Source organism: Herpailurus yagouaroundi, unplaced genomic scaffold, assembly GCF_014898765.1.
Source record: "Herpailurus yagouaroundi ecotype Mexico unplaced genomic scaffold, PumYag 28, whole genome shotgun sequence".
NCBI classification, from domain to species: Eukaryota; Metazoa; Chordata; class Mammalia; order Carnivora; family Felidae; genus Herpailurus; species Herpailurus yagouaroundi.
This window is the reverse complement of record NW_024412376.1, coordinates 76,040,413-76,062,344: the sequence shown is the minus strand read 5'-3', so window position 1 is coordinate 76,062,344 and position 21,932 is coordinate 76,040,413. Positions and strand designations below refer to the sequence as shown.

The 21,932-nt window shown below is 37.3% G+C and overlaps 1 protein-coding gene across 4 annotated transcripts in view; it reads left to right on the top strand.

Moving 5' to 3' along the window:
• Window positions 1-11,169, top strand: part of SEC24B (SEC24 homolog B, COPII component) — a 100,994-nt gene extending 89,825 nt beyond the window's left edge. For all 4 annotated transcript variants that reach the window (XM_040476412.1, XM_040476411.1, XM_040476410.1 and 1 more), the window contains 6 exons: window positions 1,448-1,623; window positions 2,458-2,595; window positions 5,531-5,635; window positions 6,443-6,535; window positions 9,919-10,022; window positions 10,270-11,169. In XM_040476412.1, the coding sequence (XP_040332346.1) occupies window positions 1,448-1,623; window positions 2,458-2,595; window positions 5,531-5,635; window positions 6,443-6,535; window positions 9,919-10,022; window positions 10,270-10,384 (731 nt within the window). In that variant the 3' untranslated portion in view covers window positions 10,385-11,169. The remainder of the gene's footprint in view (window positions 1-1,447; window positions 1,624-2,457; window positions 2,596-5,530; window positions 5,636-6,442; window positions 6,536-9,918; window positions 10,023-10,269) is intronic.
• The last annotated feature ends 10,763 nt before the right edge of the window (window positions 11,170-21,932 follow it).

Here is a 21,932-nt window from a genome sequence, read left to right as displayed (position 1 = left end):
CCTAAAAGCTGAAACCTGGACGTTTTTTACCCTAGAAATTACTTACTTAGAAAGTGTATATGTTTTACATCTTCACTTACAGAAGTGTGAATTGGACTGTTCTTATATTTCTTATTAACTCTTTAGTTTAAAACCTCCTGGGGGATTCATAATCACTAAAAACTGGTAACAACCCAAATGTCCTTCAGTTGATGAATGTTTGAACAGACTATGGTGTATCCATACCATTAACTGTAACTCAGTGATAAAAAGAAATGAATTGTTGATACGTGAATAGACATGGATGACTCTCAGAGGCATCATGCTAAATGGAAGGGAGCTAGCTTCAAAAGGAGACAGCTGTAGACATACTCATATGACATTCTGGAAAAGGGAAAATTCCAGGGGTGAAAAACAGATCAGTGATTATCAGGGTTAAGGATAATGGGAAGATTTTACTACAAGGGGCCAGCACCACTGGATATTTTTGGGGTAATGGAACTGTGGTGTATTTTGATTGTGATATTGATTACATAGCTGTGTGTTTGACATATAATCACCATAGAATTATACCCAAAAGAATAAATATTATTATATGTAAATTTTTTTTAAAAAGTCTTTTGGGGAATTAATATAATACTGGGAGTGTTGTTTTTAATGAATTTTCCTTTTTGACATGAAATGAATCTTATTTTTCCTGTAGTCCTAGAAAAAAGTAGTCATTATTATCCATTTTGGGAAAAATTATAATACCACATACTAAAGTATCCCAGTATTTTATTATTTTATCTGTATTTCAAATTCAGTATGTTATAACTGATTGTTTTTCAATATAATTTTTTTTATTCAGTATAATTTTTATTTTTAATACTTGGGCATACCTATAAGCTATCTCTAGTTTAATAAAATATGTGCTTGGAAGAAAATAACTTTCACACTGATACCTGGCTCTTCAGTGTCTGCATGAGAAGCTATGTTCAGTTGTCCTCTTTTTTTTTGTTGACCTGGAAATGCTTTAATAAAGAAAATTTTAGAGGATCACAAGGTATGACTCAGATAGCAGAACCAGCATTGTTTATGCAAAAAAAAAAAAAAAAAATGATACTTTATACATGTGACTTCTACTGGAGAAATGAAAACATCCCTAGAGCTTTCTTGCTCAGATGTAAATGGATGGTACACATTCCCTAATATCAATAGAAGTTAAGCATTTTTAGATGTATAGAGACTAAAACCAAAAGGTCCGAAACAATCTAGATTTGTTCTGATTGACAGAATTGTTCACATTTACCTCACAAAAAATGTGTCATGAGTAGACACTTACAAAATGAAGGGGCAGGTGAAATGTATTTTTCTATCCTGAAAACAGTGTTTGTTGCTTTCTTAAGAAATGCATGTAAATTTTATCTCTTGTAGCATTCATTGGAATCTAATGGTGAAATACATTTTCATTTTGATTGCTTTATAGCTGTTGATCGATCCATCTCCTCAAGCCTATCAGATGCAAGAGATGCCTTAGTGAATGCTGTCGTGGATTCCTTATCTGCATACGGCTCAACGGTCTCAAATTTACAGCACTCTGCCCTGATAGCACCCAGCTCCCTCAAGCTGTTTCCTCTCTATGTTTTGGCCCTTCTTAAACAGGTAGCTCTCTGTCTACACTGTTACATTTCATAAAGATGAAGAAATGAAATCCAGGTTTTCTGTGGTTTTTCATATTTAACTAGACAGTTTTGCAGCTTAGCACTGGAAAATTTTTGAAAAACAGAAGATCAGTGGAAAATGAAAGTATATAAAAACAGGATGTTTGAAACCATATGCTCTCTTTAATATGTGGAAGCAACAAGGGGCACCTGGGTGGCTCAGTTGGTTAAGCGTCCAACTTTGGCTCAGGTCATGATCTCGCAGTTCGGGAGTTCAAGCCCCGCATCAGGCTCTGTGCTGACAGCTCGGATCCTGGAGCCTACTTCGGATTCTGTATCTCCCTCTCTCTCTGCCTTTCCCTGGCTCATTCTCGCTCTTGGTGTCTCTCTCTCTCTCTCTCTCTCTCTCTCTCAAAAATAAATAAACATTAAAAAAAATAATATGTGGGAGCGACTTAAAGAATGGTATGCTTTTATAGCACACTCTTAGTATGTATGTGCTTCTGGAACAAGACTCTAAGGAAAGGATATACTGTCCATCGAAAATCTTTCCAAGTCTCAAGCACTATAATAACTGTTATATATGTATCATCTTATTTAATCCTTACCACACCCTAGAGAGGTAAGCATTTTTTTGTTTTTATTATGATAATAGTATAGCTTTGAGAAGCTAATAACTTGCTCACCTATCTACCTGTTCAATGTCAGAGCTGAGAATTTAATCCAGGTCTGTTTTGAAGGCCATGCTTTTTCCATGACTGTGATGGTATATATATTTGTTTTAATGTTTGTCTATATTTGTTTTATTTGAAAATATGTATTTTTTTCCTCGTAGAAAGCATTTAGAACTGGTACAAGCACACGCCTGGATGATCGTGTATATGCCATGTGTCAGATAAAGTGTCAGCCACTTGTTCATCTAATGAAAATGATTCATCCGAACTTATACAGGATAGACAGATTGACAGATGAGGTAGGATCTTTTAAATATATTTGAGCGTCTTGATTCTACAGCTAGGCTGCTAATGTAAGGTGCTAACAATTTTTTACATCTGCTCTTTCCCTATAGTAGTAATACAGTAAATGACGACACTAGCTGTAGAGTTGGTTGAACAGTAGGACTATTAGATACTGTCTATGGTCATGGAGTTTTCAAAAATAACAGGAAGTAATTCAGCTTATGGGTTTGGTTATATTTATTACAAAGTAAATTGTAGAGTGGACATTTCCATTTGTATTTGGTAGATACTGACTGTTCCTGATGTGATCAGAATGCAATTTTTGGTTTTGTTTTTAATTCCAGTATAATTAATGTATAGTATAATGTTATGTATAAGGTTCAGGTGTACAATACAGTGGATCAACAATTCTGTACATTACTCAGTGCTCATCATGATAAATGTACCCTTAATCTCCTTCACCTGTTTCCTGCATCTCCCCCCACCTTCCCTCTGGTAACCACCAGTTTGTTCTCCATAGTTAATAGTCTATTTTTTGTTTGTTCCTTTTTTTCTTCATGTTTTCTTAAATTCCACATATGAGTGAAATCATGGGGTATTTGTCTTTCTCTGACTGACTTACTTCATTTAGCATGATACCATCTAGATCCACCCATGTTATTGCAACTGACAAGATTTCATTCTTTTTTATGACTAATATTCCATTATTTATATATACCACTTCTTTATCCATCCATCTGTTGATGGATACTTGGGTTGCTTCCATACTTTGACTATTTTAAATAAATAAACATAGAGATGCTTGTATCCTTTTGAATTAGTGCTTTTGTATTCTTTGGGGAAATACCCAGTAGTGGAATTACTGGATAATATGTTAATTCTATTTTTACCTTTTTGAGGAACCTCCATACTGTTTTCCACAATGGCTGTACCAGTTTTCATTCCCACTGATAGTGTATGAGGGTTCCTTTTTCTCCACATCCTCGCCAACACTTACTTCTTGAGTTGTTGATTTTGGTCATCTGACATGTGTAAGGTGATATTTCATTGTGGTTTCGATTTGCATTTCCCTGATGGTGAGTGATGTTGAACATCTTTTCATGTGTCTGTTAGCCATATTGGGTGTCTTTGGTGAAATGTCTTTTCATGTCTTGCCCATTTTTTAATTGGATTATTTGGGTTTTTGTTCTTTAAGTTCTTTGTGTATTTTAGATCTAACTCCTTATTGGATATGTCATTTGTAAATATCTTCTCCCATTCAATAGGATGTCTTTTGTTTTGTTGATTGTTTCCTTTGCTGTGCAGAAGCTTTTTATTTTGACATGGTCCCAACAGTTTATTTTTGCTTTCATTTCCTTTGCCTTAGGAAACCTATCTGAAAAAAATGTTGCTGTGGCTGATGTCCAAGAAATTGCTGTCTGACATGCCCTCTTCTAAGATTTTTATGGTTTCAGATCTCAGATTTAGGTCTTTAATCCGAGTTTATTTTTGTGTATGGTGTAAGACAGTGGTCCTGTTTCATTCTTTTGCATGTAGCTGTCTAGTTTTCTCAACACCATTTGTTAAAGAGACTGTCTTTTTCCCATTGCATATTCTTGTCTCCTTTGTCAAAGGTTAATTGACCAAATAATCACGAGTTTATTTCTAGGCTCTCTATTCCGTTCCATTGATCTATGTGTCTGTTTTTGTGCCAGTGCCATACTGTTTTGATTACTATAGTTTTATAGTATAACTTGAAATCTGGGATTGTGATATCTCCAGTTTTGTTCTTTTTTTTCCAAGATTGCTTTGGCTATTCAGGGTCTTTTGTGGTTCTATATGCATTTTAAGATTGTTTTAGTTCTGTGAAAAATACTGTTGCTATTTTGATAGGGATTGCATTAAATCTGTAGATTGCTTTGGGTGGTATGGACATTTTAACAATACTTGTTTTCTAAATCCATGAGCATGGAATATCTTTCCATTTGTTTGTGTCATCTTCAGTTTCTTTCATCAGTGTTTTATTGTTTTCTGAGTACAAGTCTTTCACCTCCTTGGTTAAGTTTGTTCCTAGGTATTTTATTATTTTGGGTGCAATTGTAAATGGGATTGTTTTCTTAATTTCTCTTTTTGCTACTTCATTATTAGTATATAGAAATACAGTGGATTTCTGTATATTGATTTTGTGTCCTGTGACCTTTCTGAATTCATTTATCATTTCTAGTAGTTTTTTGGTGGATTCTTTAGGGTTTTCTGTATATTGCATCATGTCATCTGCATAATGAAAGTTTGACTTCTTCCTTACCAATTTGGATGCCTTTCATTTTCGTTGTCATCTGATTGCTGTGGCTGGATCTTCCAATACTGTGTTGATGAAAGTGCTGAGAGTGGACATCCTTGTCTTGTTCCTGATCTTAGGGGATGGAAAGAGCTTTCAGTTTTTCACCATTAAGTATGATGTTAGCTTGGGGCTTTCATATATAGCTTTTATTATGTTGAGGTGTGGTTCCCCCTGATACAAGTGCAATTTTGATTATATTATAAACCAAATCTGGTATCCAATAGTTATTTTTAATATGCAAATTTATAGTGTCTTTTCTTTCTTGTGTTAAAACTCTATTCTTTGGAATCTTCTTTATTTTGTTACTAGAAAAATGTAAAAAAGTAGCTTGCTTTGCAGCAGATTTAATAGTCATACTTTTAATGTGTCCAGATCCCAGAAGGGAAGGAAATGGACAGATCATTTTACATATTCATGTTTTTTATCTTTGTAATTTGAATATATCTGAGTGTCTTGATTCTATAGCCAGGGTGGTAATGTATTATCAATAATTTTTTTGCAACTTAGAAAATTCTCAAGTGTCAGTTTTTAGTATTTCATAAAATGCTGGTAGTAGCTTTACGTTCCAGACTGTGATGATAGTTATATAAGTTCCTTCATGTTTCATCTCTTTTTTTTTTTTTTTTCAGGGTGCGATACATGTTAATGACAGGGTCGTACCTCAACCACCTCTTCAAAAATTGTCTGCAGAAAAACTGACAAGAGAAGGTGCTTTCCTTATGGACTGTGGCTCTGTAAGCACCCTCTACTGATGATGTTTAACACTGTTCTGGCTGGCAAAAGCAGAAACACTTACAGAGGCCAGCTCTGTTATCGTAGGTCAGGCAGTGAAAGGTGGGATTAGGAACTGAGAAGCAATAAATTGGTACCTGGCACTAGCAGTCAATTTATTTTAGACTTTTCTAGTCAGATACCATTTTATTATTATGGATTATTTATTGTCATGGGTTATGTATACTTGATAAAGAGAAGTAAAGAGATAAATTCTGTCTAGCATCTAGAATCATTAAATTCAAAAGGACCTCAAGAGTCTTAGCAGTTTCAACTTCTCCCCATTGTCTGAGCCATTAGTGATTAGGAGTTCAGGAGAAGTCACTGGGCCAGATGGTGGTGAAGGGTGTCAGAATGATCAAGATAGCTTCATAAACGATACCTTATGAGCAGGAAAGGAGGGGTGAGGGAGAGCCCTTAGTTAAAATACACAGATAGTAATTGAAATAGTGGATAGGAAATACAGTGAGTCAGTTATCCTGGCTAAAGCACTACCTCCCTATTGGTGGAAAAAAGTAAGGAAGATGGTGAAATAAAATAATATTTTATGGAAAGTTTTGAAATTTAAGCAAAGAAGACATGAACCACTCTAGATTCTTGAATATGGATTCCAAATGTACCAATTATGAGTTTCCTTTTACTTTTATGTTTGTTCCTAATTTAAGATGGTATACTTTACCTCTTTTATGCTTCACGATTTTGAGAAAATTAGTTATAATAGGTTTCTGAGTACGGAGCTTTAATATGTTGTTGGGTTTTTTTTGTTTTAGGTTTTTTACATTTGGATTGGAAAAAGCTGTGACAATAATTTCATAGAGGATGTGCTTGGGTATCCTAATTTTGCATCAATACCACAGAAAATGGTCAGTGGGCTCTACACTTTTAACTTTTTGTATGCTTGTTTGTTTAAAATGTTCAGTGAGATCAAATTCATATACAATTCACCATTTTAATTATCATAAAGTCAACTCATTAGCTTTTAGTATATTTACAGTGTTGTACAACAGTCACCAGCACCTTAATTTCAGAGCATTCCCATCACCCCAAAAGGAAACCTATATTCCAAATTCTCCCCTCCTGCTTTCCCCTAGCAACTCCAATCTACATTCTGTCTCTGCAGATTTGCCTGTTCTGGACATTCCATATAAATGGAATCACATAAGATGTGGCCTTCTGTGTTTCGTCTCTTTTCATTTCTCATAATATTTTCAAAGTTCATCCCCATTGTAGCACATATGAGTACTACTTCATTCTTTTTTTTAGTTTATGTGCTGCGGAAGGAAGCACAAGTACTTCATTCTTTTTTATGACTAAATAATAATTGTGTAGTTATGCTACATTTTTAAATCCAGTCATTCATTCATGGACATTAGCATTGTTTTCCTTTTGGAGTTACTGTGAGTAGTGCTACTGTGAACAATTTATGTACAAGTGTGTGTGTAAACATATGTTTTCAGTTCTCTTGTGCATACCTAGGAATGTGCATACCTAGGAATAAAATTGCTGGGTCATATGATAAACCCTAGGTCTGATTTTTTGAGGAACTGCCAAATTGTTTTCCAACAACTTTAACTTCTAAGTTTTTTTGCTGATAATAAACATAATTTTTTTCAGTGGGCCTTTTCTGGATGTGTATTAACCCATACCAAAGAAATATGATTCTGAAAATAGTTCTCTATTTTATTAACGAAAAGGCCTACTTTAAAGTCAATGTAATTTTTATCACATTCTGGTATTGTTCGATTGATTGATTGATTTTATTTTGACACATTAATTCCAGAGTTCGTTTCTAAAACTCAACAAATGAAGGTAATAAGGAAAAGTTTAAGAAGAGGGAATAATGTCAGCAGAGGGGAAAAGCATATGAAGAATAAGTTGTTGTTGTTGTTGTTGTTGTTTATTTATTCATTTTGAGAGACAGAACAGGCAGGGGAGGAGCAGAGGAGAGAGAGAATCCCAAGCAGGCTCTGCACTGTCCGCTCTGAGCCTGACGTGGGGCTCAAACTCACAAACCACAAGGTCATGACCTGAGCCGAAATCAAGAGTCGGACACTTAACCTACTGAGCCACTCAGGCATTCCTAGAAAATAAGGTCTAAATAAAATAGTAAACTTTCTTCCAAAGCTGTAGTTATTTAAGCACTGTGATAGTGGCACAATAAATATATCAGGGGCACAAAATAGAAATGGATGTAATTCATGACAAATAGAAGGTGGTAAAGATTGCATTTAAAGAAAAAAATACTAGAAAAATAATCTTTATTGTATTAAAATGGGTAGGGCCTTTGTAAGTCCGTGATGGAAAAGATTAATAAATCTGAGAGCATTAAAAAAAGCATTTCCATGTGGTAAAATAAATAAAGACAATAAAATCAGAAGGTTATCTCTAACTCAGGACAGAAAAAGGGCTAATTTCTCCAGTATTAAAAGTTTTCTTACAAATCTTTAAGAAAAAGACACCCCAGTCCCCTCAGAAAAAAAGGAAAGGAAAAATGGGCAAAAGATTTGAATAGGCAATTTATAGGAGGGAAAATCTAGTAGTAGCCATGTGAAACAATGTTCAGCTTCAATCATAGTTAAAAACAATAACAGTAAATAAAGTTTTCTATTTAAATATTTTCTATTTAAATTTTTACTCTGTACTTTATTTAGTTTACTATTAATTTGGCTTTGGAAAAAACTTCATCATATAACATATATATAACTTACATATATAAATATATTTATTAAATTTATAAAATATACTTATGAAAACATATAAGAATAGACTTTTTAGGTCTTTTAAAAATAATCTTGCACATAGTTTTAAATATGCATACACTGTTCTTTAGAATTCCTTGTCCTTAAATTTTCTTTTAAGTTTTATTTTAATTCCTATTTAATTCCTCCCTAATCCCCATCACCTATTTAACCCAACCCCACCTCCCTTCTGGTAATCATCAGTTCTCTAGAGTTAAGAGTCTGTTTCTTGGTTGGTCTCTCTCTCTTTTTTTTTTTTTTCCCTTACCTTGTTTATTTTGTTTCTTAAATTCCACATATGAGTGAAATCTTAATAGTATTTGTCTTTTTCTGACTGGCTTATTTCACTTAGTTTATACTCTAGCTCCATCCATGTTGTTGCAGATGGTGAGATTTCATTCTTTTTTATGGCTGAATTATATATATATACACCACTTTTATCTATTCAGTCAATGAATAGTTGGGCTGCTTCAATATCTTGGCTATTGTGAATAATGCTGTTATAAACATAGGAATGCTTGTATCCCTTTAAATTAGTGTTTTTGTACTCTTTGAGTAAATGGGTAGTGTCACTACTGGACCATAGGGTAGTTCTATTTTTAACTCTATGAGGAACCACCACACTGTTCTCCACAGAGAGTGCACCAGTTTGCATTCCCACCAACAGTGCAGGAGGGTTGGCATCCTTGCCAACACCTGTTGTTTCTTGTGTTGTTTATTTTAGCCATTCTGACAGGTGTTCTCATTTTGGTTTTAATTTGCATTTCCCTGATGGTGATGATGAACTCTTTTCATGTGTCTTTTTGGCCATCTGGATGTCCCCTTGCCCTTAAATTTTAAGGACTAAAGGAAACATACAGTTCTCTGAGGATGACTGTTATTAGAAGAGGATGTAACAGGGGCGGGCGCCTGGGTGCCTCAGTCGATTGAGTGTCCGATTTCAGCTCAGGTCATGATCTCACAGTCTGTGAGTTCGAGCCCCGCGTCGGGCTCTGTGCTGACAGCTCAGAGCCTGGAGCCTGCTTCAGATTCTGTGTCTCCCTCTCTCTCTGCCCCTACCCTGCTCGTGCTCTGTCTCTCACTGTCTCAAAAATAAATAAAAACATTAAAAAAAAAAAAAAAGAGGATGTAACATACAACTGTTGAGCAGATTTGGAAATCAGCAATAGCCCCCTTCAAATGCATGTTTCCTTTAGATGAAACATAAAAGTGCAACACAATACCAGTGGCATATTAATCATGGTTTATGTTTTATCGACTTAGAAAAAATATAATATGCAGGTAAAATACCAGTGATATATACTTACCATCAAACATGTTTTTTTATCTTATCCAAAAGAATATAAACAGGTTTGTGAATAATTTCAATTTCACTCGTTTGATTGCTGCTTTATGGCTGATAGAGTACTGGTGGTTGGTGGTAGGGGGAATGAATCATGATTTAGTTCTAATATTGCTGAAGTGTGTGAGAAAGGGAAATAATTTCCTAACTATGTTACTTTTACCAGACACATCTTCCAGAGCTAGATACACTTTCATCAGAAAGAGCGAGATCCTTTATCACTTGGCTTAGAGACAACAGACCATTAAGCCCAATTCTTCATGTGGTAAAGTAAGTACTTCTGTAACTCAATTATGAAATTGCCATATCCTGTGCAATCTGTGTGAAATTGCTTGTCTGCAAAGCAGACTTTAAATAATATTATGAAAATGTATTCTAGTAGAAGAATGCTGTTAATTGATAAATATCCCTTACGTTCCATTTTCCTAAAGTCCCCATGTACTGATTTTTTTTTAATGTATAATTATTCTTTTTAATAATGTGCATCTCTAGATAAATACCCTTTTTTCTTTTTCAGAGATGAGAGTCCTGCCAAAACAGAATTTTTTCAACATTTGATTGAAGACCGAACAGAAGCTGCATTCTCTTACTATGAATTTTTGCTTCACATTCAGCAGCAGATTTGTAAGTGAAGTGAAATTAAATTGAGTAAGAAGCAAAAGATCCGTAGCCTGAGTAAAGCGTACTCTGTCAGAGAAGCACACAGGCTGTTTGAAATGAAGGCATTTGTTGTCACAAGACACAGTGCGTAGCATAGCACCCCGAGGCTTTGGCAGAAGGTAAAGGGGAAGAAAGAACTTGACAGATTTTCTTCAGCCTGAATTAGTGGTCATGACGATGCTGTTTCACCAAGTATATTTTGAGTTGGTTTCTACACATTTTCAGTAGTGCAGCAGTACAGTGCCCTGTTCATTGCAAGCTGGCAAATTTATGTAGCTATGTGGAATGGTATGTCCTAATGTCAAGTTAGGTAAATCCCTTTTTCCTATACTTAATATAACATTTCTGGACTTGAAACTCTGACAAGAGATGCCAAAAGGCAGTGGTACCGTGTTACTTGTTTATATGAATTACTTTTTAACAAGGAATGATTTGTATTCATTAAATGAATTCAATATTTTCCCTGTAAAAACAATAGCATTTCAGTACATGAACTATAGAAAAATATATATAATGTACATAAATGTTACATTTGTAAAGAAAATGTAAAAATGTAACTACAAAATATGAATTGCTTAAACTGTGCTGCATCGTTGGATGACAACTCTTTTGTCACAGTTAGAGAATGAGGTTGACTAATGCATATGATGAATTGAGTCCACAAAAGAAATACAAAACTCTTTGTAATTCTGTTAAATCTTTTATGTGGATTTATTTATGATCAGCCTACTAATTAAAAATATTTTGCTTGACAATATTTGGTGTCTTTTTGTGTGTGGGAGGGTTGTTGGTGTTACTTTTACATATAGGATATGTTGAATTTACTACTTGAATTTAGTAATATCTGTGAATCAATACGTTTTTATTACTTTGTGGACATTACCAAGTACTTATTCTGTTTGTATTCTAAAAGCCAATGTTACTTTCAAAATACATACAAGTATTGACTAGGAATAACTTAATTTGTCTTTCTCAGTTAAATTAGGCATTTTTTTCCTATACATTCATAGCAAGAAAATTTTCATGACATAGTGACTATCCTATTTGTTAAGATTACCATCTTGAATTTTGAGAGTCATTTTATTCTAATGAAAAAAATCTCTCATTTACTAACAGGTTATTTACTATAAAAACTATTAATGATCTGTTAGATCATTGAATGGAATTTTATAACTATAAAAGTCCCATCAATTAAGTTCAGAAGGAAGAAGGAACTTGGTGTGTTTAGTGGGTGATTTTTACTGCTTATGTATTTGGTGGCTCTATTTTCTTTAGATAAAAATAAACGTATTCTTCTCACATTCCTTGATGCAAATGAGAAGTTAAATGACTCACTCTAAATGACTTCACTAATTAATGACAGAGCTAATAGTAAAAACCAAATGTTCTCCCCTCCCACCACCTACTCCCATCCCAACCTCACCCCCAAGACTGTACTTGTCTCTGTACCATGATGCCTCCAGCAAGGGTGAATCTTATTGAACTTTAGGAAAAACTACAGTATTCTAAGGGCAACTAAATATTGTAATTTTATAACAAAAACTATCTTGTTTCTACTTTGAGAAAGAAAAAATCATTCGGATATTTTGTTACTCATTCAGGAGGTAATTTTAAGCACTTAATACTTGTCAGACTTTGTTCCAGGCATAAAACAAACAAAATCCCCACTTTCAAAGAGCTTACAGGCTAGGGTAATGGTGTGGAGGACTGAGAAAAAGACAATGTATTTATATGTCAGGTGTAATGAATGCTACAAAACGAAATAAAGCTGGATAAGGGAATCAAGAATGCTATTTTTGGTAGTAACTAGGGAAGGCCCTTCTGGAAAATGACAGCTGAGCAGAGACCTAAACCCACACAGGTGTCTGGAAGAAGAGCCAACCAAGTGGTAAGTGAATATGGCAAGTACCTTTGGATTGCCCTTGTTTTCTCTGTAAAAGCAGCAGCAGAGTTACCAGCTGAGAAAGGGGGAAAGTAGGAGAGGCTTCAAGAAATAGTCGCTTAGGGGAGTGAGAGGTTAAATTGACCAGTGGCATGTAGTAGGGTTGTCAAGCAGCACTTAGGACGTTGGGGTGTGAGTCTTGAACATAAAGTGGAACCATTGGGCTCAGCAGTGCCTCTTGCCTCTGGCCACATCCAGCTGCTTCGTGGAGGGTTGGACTTAAGCAGGATTGGTATGAGGAGGAATGGAGGAGCAAGGGAATTGAGGACACATAAAAGGGAGAGATTCATTTAAAGGAAAGGTGCACATGAGGCACCTGGGTGGCTCACTCGGTTGAGTGACTTCAGCTCAGGTCATGGATTTGAGCCCTGCATCAGGCTGTGTGCTGTCAGCTCGGAGCCTGGAGCCTGCTTCAGAATCTGTGTCTCCCTCTCTGCACCTCCCCCGCTCTCGCTCCGTCTCTGTCTCTCTCAAAAGTAAACATTTAAAAATTTTTAAAAAGAGTATGGACACCAGATGGAATGAGCTGGAAACATAGGAAGTGATAGTCAGGATATGGAATGCTTGAAATTGAGATTTGGGGAAGTTTAGATTTTGGTGATGACAAGATCTAGGGTCTGTCTGTGGGAGCGGATGATTGAGGTGGTGTAAAAGATCACAGGAGGTGAAGAGGTCAGAACTTAGAACCCAAGGTTTTTAGATGGATCATTTATTCGACTGTTAAAATTTCCAAGGAAAATGACAAGAAATAGTCATAGAGAGATGGGGACTGTAAAAAAGGGAGCAGGGAATATGCTCTGGTGTGATGGCATGAGCTCAGAGGACCTGGGGGAGGCAAGGAGAAAAGATAATCTGGATGTCCACAATGAGGAGCTGAGGGGTGCCTACCTAGGGTTTGAGATAAAAAACAGACACCTCTTGAAAGGTTTGCAAAGGAAGTTGTGCCCTCAGAAGACAGCCAGGTTCATTAGAATGTGTAGGGACTGACATCAAATGGAATGTAGACATGATGAGTTAATCCTCATGTGAGATGGAGAATCTCCTTGCCTCCAGGAGGGACGAGTCTGTGGCCACTTGTTTTGTGAAGCAGGGACTGACGAGAGGGACAGACGTGCTTACCAGGAATTCTGTGAGCCCCTTTTTAATTAATTGAAGCTGTCATTAAGTCAGAGGTTCTTAGTGTGTGTAGTGGGAACGGAAAGAGAATTTCCTGGGAGACCTTTTTTGATATACATCTCTTCTGCTTCAAATCATATTCACCATCTGGTAAGGGGTTGACCAGAGAGATGTATTTTAAAAGAGTATCCCAGGTAATGTGAAAAACTTCCTAATCCCCTGCTAGAACGACTGCTGAATAGGAACATACAATTTGATTTATAGAGCTGCTGTTTACATGCTACTTTTAAGGAATACTTCTATAGAACAAATCAAGTATAGTTCACAAATCAGTGGAAAAAGAATTGTATTTTTTATACATTAACTTGTATTGCAAAAAAACATTTGGAAGCTATTTGTGGATATTAATCTGTTGTGGTCAACATGTGAGGCTATAATCTACACATATTAGCAACATGTAATACTAAGAAAACCATAAGTACTTTATTCAAACTAACTTTTTTTAGAATTTGAAGTAACTTTTAAAGACAGTAAAAATACTTTCAAAGCCCCTCCCCCCCCCTAAAAAAAACCCTCACAAAGCTGAAAACAACACTGCAGATATTATCTAGGTGGAATCGCTGATAAGTGAAAGAAGATTCTAAGTGGAAAAAAAAAGCACCTAAGCTTTGGCATATGAAACAGATACCTCCTGAGAAATAAAAATGGTAGGTAGATACTTTATGATTCACTCATTTTTTTAATCTCTGAATTCAGAGATAGAATCTGTGTCAATCAGAAAATTGTGTCTCTTCCCGTCTGCCTTCTTATAATACCTGTGAGGCATGGCACATAAAACACGTGGGCAGGAAGTGTCTGTGTATATGGCTTGAGGGGGGAAGGTAGCGCAGCTAGGGGACACAGGCTATTGATGCATTGCCTTCTGATCGGTCACAAGCTAATCCAAAAATGAAAGCCCTTTCTTCAGTTGCCATTAGTACTACACTTGATCTTAGCCTAAAGGCCGAGAAGCGATCTTCAGTTGCCATTAGTAAACAATGCATAGTTCTATAAATTTTCATTTCAATTTGGAGACCAAAAGTATTACTTATTAGTAACCCACTGAGTTAAAGATTGCTAAAATTCGTATTCACTCATTTGTGAATTAACAATCATAAACTGGTGTTATTATAATTTACTTGGGGCACCTGAGTGGCTCGGTTAAGCATCCGACTTCAGCTCAGGCTATAATCTCCTGGTTCATGGGTTCGATCCCCGCGTCGGGCTCTGTGCTGACACAGCTCAGAGCCTGGAGCCTGCTTCAGATTCTGTGTCTCCCTCTCTCTCTCTGCCCTTCCCCCACTTGGGCGCTCGCGCGCACACTCTCTCTCTCTCTCTCTCTCTCTCTCTCTCAAAACTAAAAAAAAAATTTTTTTAATAATTTACTGAGACTCTACTTCTATTCTCCTAATAAACCTGGTTCCCATGCAAAGTTCATAATTTTTCAAAAACTCCCCAAAGTGCACAGAGTCTGTCAGACAACTGACAGAAACTACCCTCCGGCAGGACTCAGGCATTTCCTTACGAGTACATCATCACTGTTGGGAGATGTTAATGGTTTTTGTTATTTTTGCTTTTCAGCTACCTGTTGGTAGCCACTTAGGTTGTTGTTGATAAATTTGATTAGTGTGTAGTGATGTATATATGCTTATTTTTCCACTACAATTTTCTACTTTTCTATAACTACATTTTAAGTATATTTTTTTGGTACGATAGATGTAAAATAATTATACATACTCTCATTGCTAAAACAGAAATATGTGTAATTTACACATCTATCTAGCTTGTAACAGTTTATTGATAACTAATCTGTGCTGGTGGCTCAGTCAGTTGAGCATCCGACTTCAGCTCAGGTCGTGATCTCATAGTTCATGGGTTCAAGCCCCGCATTGGGCTCTGTGCTGACAGCTAAGAGCCTGGAGCCTGCTTCAGATTCTGTGTCTTCCTCTCTCTCTGCCCCTCCTCTGTTTGCACTTTGTCTCTCTCTCTCAAAAATAAATAAACATTAAAATTTTTTTAATTTAAAAATAAAAAACTGTGCTAGTTTAAGTAATTTGTAAATAGAATTAAGGTAAGTGCAGTGTAATTACTAAGAATTTCAAAGTCTTTTGAAATTAATAGCCTGTGGCTTTATAATATTAAACGTGTGTTTAAGCTTATTCTTTAGGAATGAATAATATGCAATTCCTGTATGTTCATCTCAATTCTTTATTACATAGAACGTTAACTTTATGGTACAATTGTATCTGGGGTGTTTTAGTATTTTTCCTGCCTCACATATCCCTGAGCCCCTTTCCTAGAAGAGGCAACATAACAGAAACACATTCCATTTAGTGACTGGAAAACTGATTAGCCTTTCTTACAATGGAGTCATTTCACAAAGACCCTTGGGAAAATTGTAAAGCACTATACTAGTTTGGAAAGTCGGTTTCATTTTTTGTGGAATTTCTTTTTTCCATATTCCAGTTTCTTTCAAATCTCGATCCTTTGGGGCTTACATCTTGTGACCTACATAGTAACAATAGGAAATGCCTATTAACATATGCTTCACATTGAAAGCTGAGTTATTTTACTAGAATGCAAGATACTGTGCCTCTAGACTATCTGCTATTAATTAGCTAAATAATTATAGAAACTGATAAGTAGTTATTTGCAGAGTCAAGATTAATAGAAATGGAGGAATAAGTTGTTAAAGCAAGAAGGGTCAAAGCTGAAAGAAGAGTTCTTTAATAGCTAGCATCCAGAGTTCTGTGTCCCCAAACAATAAGGGATCTGAAGGGTGTTTCCCCCTAAAATGTAGTGAAGCTACCTTGTCTTTGTTGAACTCAAGGCAACCTTTGGGTCATAGTTGGAGAAGGAATGGGGACAAAATTGTAATGGAGAATGGGTGGGAACCAGAAGGATAACCGTGAAAGGAAAAGAACGACTGTACATTATAGGAGCTGCCCTTTGTTCATATCCAGGCTTTGTGTGTGCTGCTCCCCTTACTTAGAAAAAGGAAGCCTCTTACTTAGAAAAGAGTAAAGCTCCATCCTGGCTTTACTCACTGAGCCCCGCTCATCTTTTGGAACTCAGCCTGAAGATGGCTACCGCCTGGCAGCCTTCCCTGACCACTCCCCCACTTAGCTTAGAAGCCCCTCCTGTGTATTTCCATGCTACCTTGTGCTATCTCTGTCATAGCCCCTGTCGTACTGTGTTGTAATTGACACTCTCCCTTAAATAGAGGAACTATGTTCTCCCTCAGACTAAGACAGCGTGTTGTCTTTGTGCCCACCCCCACCCCCGCCATGCCTGGCCCTTCAGAGACATTCAGTAAATGTTGAATCAATTTTGAATAATTGTAACTTAGAGATGAAATGAAAACCTGGAAACAAAAGTAAAGAAACAGGCTCTTTGGGATAAAAGAAGAAACTTACTATACAGCGCTAGGTAGAAGTTGAAGGAAAGTCTGAGGGAGAGAAGGGGGATAGTGCCAGAAGGTGAGTACAAGCCCCACGAAAACTCAGGAGTGCACCACGTCGGAAGTTTCTGCAGGGTCCGAGGTCTGGAGTCTGTTGCAAGACTCCCTCCAAAAGGAAAGACAAGTTGCCGTTTCTTGTGTCGCCTTCCACAGCAGTATGTACGATGCTTGTGTTTTTTTGGATCTTAGAAGCTACCCATCCCACAGTTCCGTGTGCTGCTCCCAGCCGTCTAGCAGGTAACGTATCAGGCTGCCCGTCTGCAGTGCGGTCAGAGCAAGAGCCAGCTCCGCCCCAAGTCAGGCCGCAGTGCAAACCGCTCTGGCGCTCAGGCTTCACTGACCTGGCAGATCCAGCTGGAGTGTCTGTGGCAAATATGAGTGCCGTATGCAGTCTCAGTGGAGATTTACAGACCTCTCGAGGGTGTTAGAGCACCCATATCTTCTGCAACAAAACAAAACAAAACAAAACTTCTTTGTTTTTGAGAACATCTCCTAGACTGCTACTGGACATGTCCACTACAAGATATCAAGTGCTCTTGTGATGTGAGCTGACCGGTGTGAACCGGCCAGTAAGACTAAGCAGGCCCAACTGTGGTCTACTGTTAAACGGAAATAGTGTATAAGATACTGGGCCCAGCTGGGCCTGAGTTAAGTTGCGTGAGCAGGTGGCTTAGATGATGAGGGCAGCTGCTCCTTCGGCCTTCGCGTCACTTCCCATCTATGGCCTCGTGAGGTATTTCCCTGTAACCAGTTAACTAAGGAAGAAAACATGAGAACCCAGCACCAACTGGACTGCTATAGTATTAGTGTAGTGGTGAATGGAAATCCTCTTTATGGACAGAACACAAACTGTACAAGTGTCCAGACTAAGATGGCCTGTACGGCCTCCCAGGCAGTTGCTGATGGCTACTTAAATGATAGGGGACTTGGAAGGAACAAGATTGGAAGTTAATGACAAAGAGGTTTGGAGACACAGGTATATGGAAGGATTTCATAAAATGGACACAGTGAGATAGTATCTGTATTCTAAATGAATGTACAACAAAGGGCGTCTGCAGCAAAAATCGTCCACCTCAGTCAGGTGGCCAAAGTGACCATCTGTGAAGGTCAGCCTTTTTCCTTAGCCACCCCAGCATTTGGCTCAGTGGCCTGTGTACGAAGTTGCTGTATCTGTGAGAATAGAAGCTATGCATGGGCTAAACTATCGATGTCCCCTCACCAAGGCTGAAATGGCTACCAACTACTATATTCCTAACCCGTTCTCAGCTGAGACCTACTTTGATTTCTCAGTGTGGCATCATTCCTTGGGAAACAAGGCAGCTACCCACTAGCAGGTTGATTACACTGGACCTTTCGGTCATGGAGCGATTTGTCACCAATAGAGTAGACACGTAATCTGGGTATGACAGTAAAACTGTCCTGCCTGCAGTTTTTCTGCCAACACCACCATCTATGGGCTTACAGAATGCCTTCATCATTACCATGGGACCTCCACAACCTTGCTTCTGATCACAGAACCCATCCCATGGCAAAAGAAGTAATGGCAATGAGAATTCACTGGTCTTACCACAACCGGTCAACTCAAAAGACAGCAGTCCTGATAGAAAAGTGGAATGTCCTAGCAAAGACTCAGTTAAAGTGACTGCTGGTGTACTGTTTCACAAGATGTAGTGTATGTTGTAAGTCTGCAACCAAAATTTTTCTCCCATAGCCAGAACACACGGGTCTAAGAATCAAGGTTGGAACTAAGAGCTTTCGCTCTTAACCTGTTTACAGAATTTGGGTTCTTAGTTCCCAAAAGCGACATGCTTCTACTGGGCGACACAGTAATGTTCCCACTGAATTGTAAGTTGGCTTTGTATACCAACAGCCAGAAGGGAATTGATTCTGATTGTGAAAAGGAATTAATTTCCTGCTATGCAGTGGGGCAGATAGGACTATATCTGGGACCTACAGGGTTTTTCAGAATGCCTCTTAATATTTTTATGTTGAATTCTCAAAGTTAATGGAATATTACAGAAATTCAGTTTAAAAAAAAAGGAGGGGGTCACTGATGACCCAAACTCTTCAAAAATTAAGGTGTCTGTCTCCTGCTAGGTAAAGAATGCCAACTAACATTCTACACTGTGCCGAATAGAAATTGGAAAATGGTCTGAGAGGTATGGTCAAACAAAATTGACAGTGAAAAAGAACTCAATTCTAGCCCTGGATCTCTCCTATCACATTAGACCAACTCTAGTAGAAAAAAAACAGGGTTTGGGAGCCACACAGAACAAAATTTGAATTCTAGTGTCTCTGGTAGCTATGTGACCTGGGGCAAGTCCCTAAACTTAGTATCCCTATTAGAGATCATTCTGTGCTAAGAATTTTTTGAGAATTATATGGTACAAATATGCCAAGTCTTGTGTAACTCCCAGACATAGTAGATACAGTTGACCCTTGAACAATAATGGGTTTGAACTGTTAGTCTGCAGTTTGCTTTTATAGTATTCAGTTGTTTAATTTTGATCAGCATTATGCTAGTTTTATTAAATAAGTTCAATAGCTTCCCATCTGTTGTGATGCTTTGGAACAATTTGGATAGATTTTGGTGTATAAGATAGGTATTATCTATTCTTGAGGTTTTGATTGAACTGGTCCATGGGCCTAGGACATTTTTCCAGGTAGATCATTAACCACTGTTTGAATCTATGACCATTGATCTATTCAGGTTCTCTTTGTTGAGCCAAGTATGGTCTTTATAGTCTTTATAGTTTGCTTATTGGTATAAGTAACTATTAATTGAGGGTTAGCTTTTTTCTTTTCTCAATTAGCTTTTTTCATTCTTTCTATTATGTTTATGTATTTCTTCTTTCTTTTTTCTTGATCATTCTTGTTTCAGGGTTGCCTGTCTTGGTGTCTTAAAAAAACAAACATACAAAAAAAAAAGTCTTGGGGCGCCTGGGTGGCTCAGTCGGTTAAGCGGCCGACTTCGGCTCAGGTCACGTTCTCACGGTCCGTGAGTTCGAGCCCTGCGTCAGGCTCTGTGCTGACAGCTCAGAGCCTGGAGCCTGCTTCCGATTCTGTGTCTCCCTCTCTCTCTGACCCTCCCACGTTCATGCTCTGTCTCTCTCTCTCTCAAAAATAAGAATAAAAAAACGTTAAAAAATTAAAAAAAAAAAAGTCTTTTGGTTTTATTGACTCACTCTATTATGGGGAGACGTTGCTTCAGAATAACCGTAGAGGAAGTTTGATTCATTCTCTGCTTCTACCTTTATCAGTTCCTTTCTACTATTTCTGTTGGGTTTATTTTTGCTGCTGTTTTGCTAGCTTCTTGGATGGTAAGCTTAGTTTATTTTCAAACTTTTCTGTTTTCTGATAAATTCATTTAAGACCATGTAATTTCCTGAGTAGTGAAGTTTTAATATTAAGTCTTTCATTTCTAGTCACTTTTAAAATAGTTCCCAATTTCCACTTATTTTCTATTTAATCCATGACTATTTGTGTCATTTAAATTCCAGTGGGATGGGCATTGAGGAGGGCACCTGGGATGAGCACTGGGTGTCGTATGGAAACCAATTTGACAATAAGTTGTATTTAATATAAAAATAAATTCCAATGGTAGTGATGGTTTGTCTTTTTGTTAATTTCTAACTTCATAAACATAGCTTTTTGTTATCAGGTTTAAAAAATTTTTTGAGAATTCCTTTGAGGCCTGATATATGATCATTATATTGTGAGTCATCCATAAGTGTTTGAAAATAAATATTCTAATTTGGGTACAAAGTCCTTTCTGACTCTAATTGTTAAAAATGAAGGCCTTAGGGGCTTTGGGGTGACTCAATCCCTTAAGCGCCTGACGCTTGATTTCAGTTCATGTCGTGATCTCACTGTTGTCAGGTCGAGCCCAGGGCCAGCATGGAGCCTGCTTAAGATTCCCTCTCCCCATCTCCCTCTGTCCCTGTCACCCTCCCGCTCCCCCTCCATCACCTCTACCCAATGAGTGTGCACCAACACACACGATGAATGAATGAATGAATGAATGAATGAATGAATAAACAAATAAATAAAAATGAAGGCCTACCGCCTGGAGGCAGAATAGGGAAAAGGAATATCCTTCTCTAGAATTTAATCAGGGGGAGCCTCCAAGTAAGGTATCTGAGGGGATCGAGCCCTCAACCATCCTGCCTGTCCATCCTACAATCCAGTATTGCTGGCATCTGCAGAGGACCTATGAGAGATTGTTCAATTCAGATGATTTTATAAGACCAGGTGACAAAAAATATAAAGTTTTTGTAAATAAACTTTCCTTTAAGCACCTTAACTGAGGCTAGACTCTTTGCCAGTGGCAGACAAGCAGTACTAACCCTAAATAATCCAATATCATTATTGTTTGGCTTATCTGTGAAAAATTGAGTTCTGCAAATGGAAGGTGGTTTGAGGACATAAGTGAGTAGTGTCTTCAAGAGCAGTTTGTGTAAGAGTCAGTGGATAAAATCTATGGACTAGTTTTATTATAAGTTAATGTACAAACCTAAATGTTGAAGTCCTAATTAAGAATATAACACAGGGCTAAAACAAGGGCTCAAAATTTTAAAGGGGCACTAAAGCCTCAATCATTAAGATAATATGTAAATCTAATTTTTTAATTTATTTATTTTGAGAGAGAGAGAGAAACAGAGCACAAGAGCAGGGGAGGGGCAGAGAGAGACGGAGAGAGAATCCCAAGTAGGCTCTGCATTGTCAGCACTGTGAGATCATAATCTGAGTTGAAGTCATGAGCCAAACACTTAACCAACTAAACCACCCAGGTGCTCCTAATGTAATTTTTTTAGTTAACATACAGTGTTGTGTTGGTTTTAGGTGTACAATATAGGGATTCAACAGTTACATGCATCATCTGATGCTCATTATGACAAGTGCACTCCTTAATCCCCATCACCTATTCATCTCTGGTAACCATTGTTTTTTTGTTGTGTTTTTT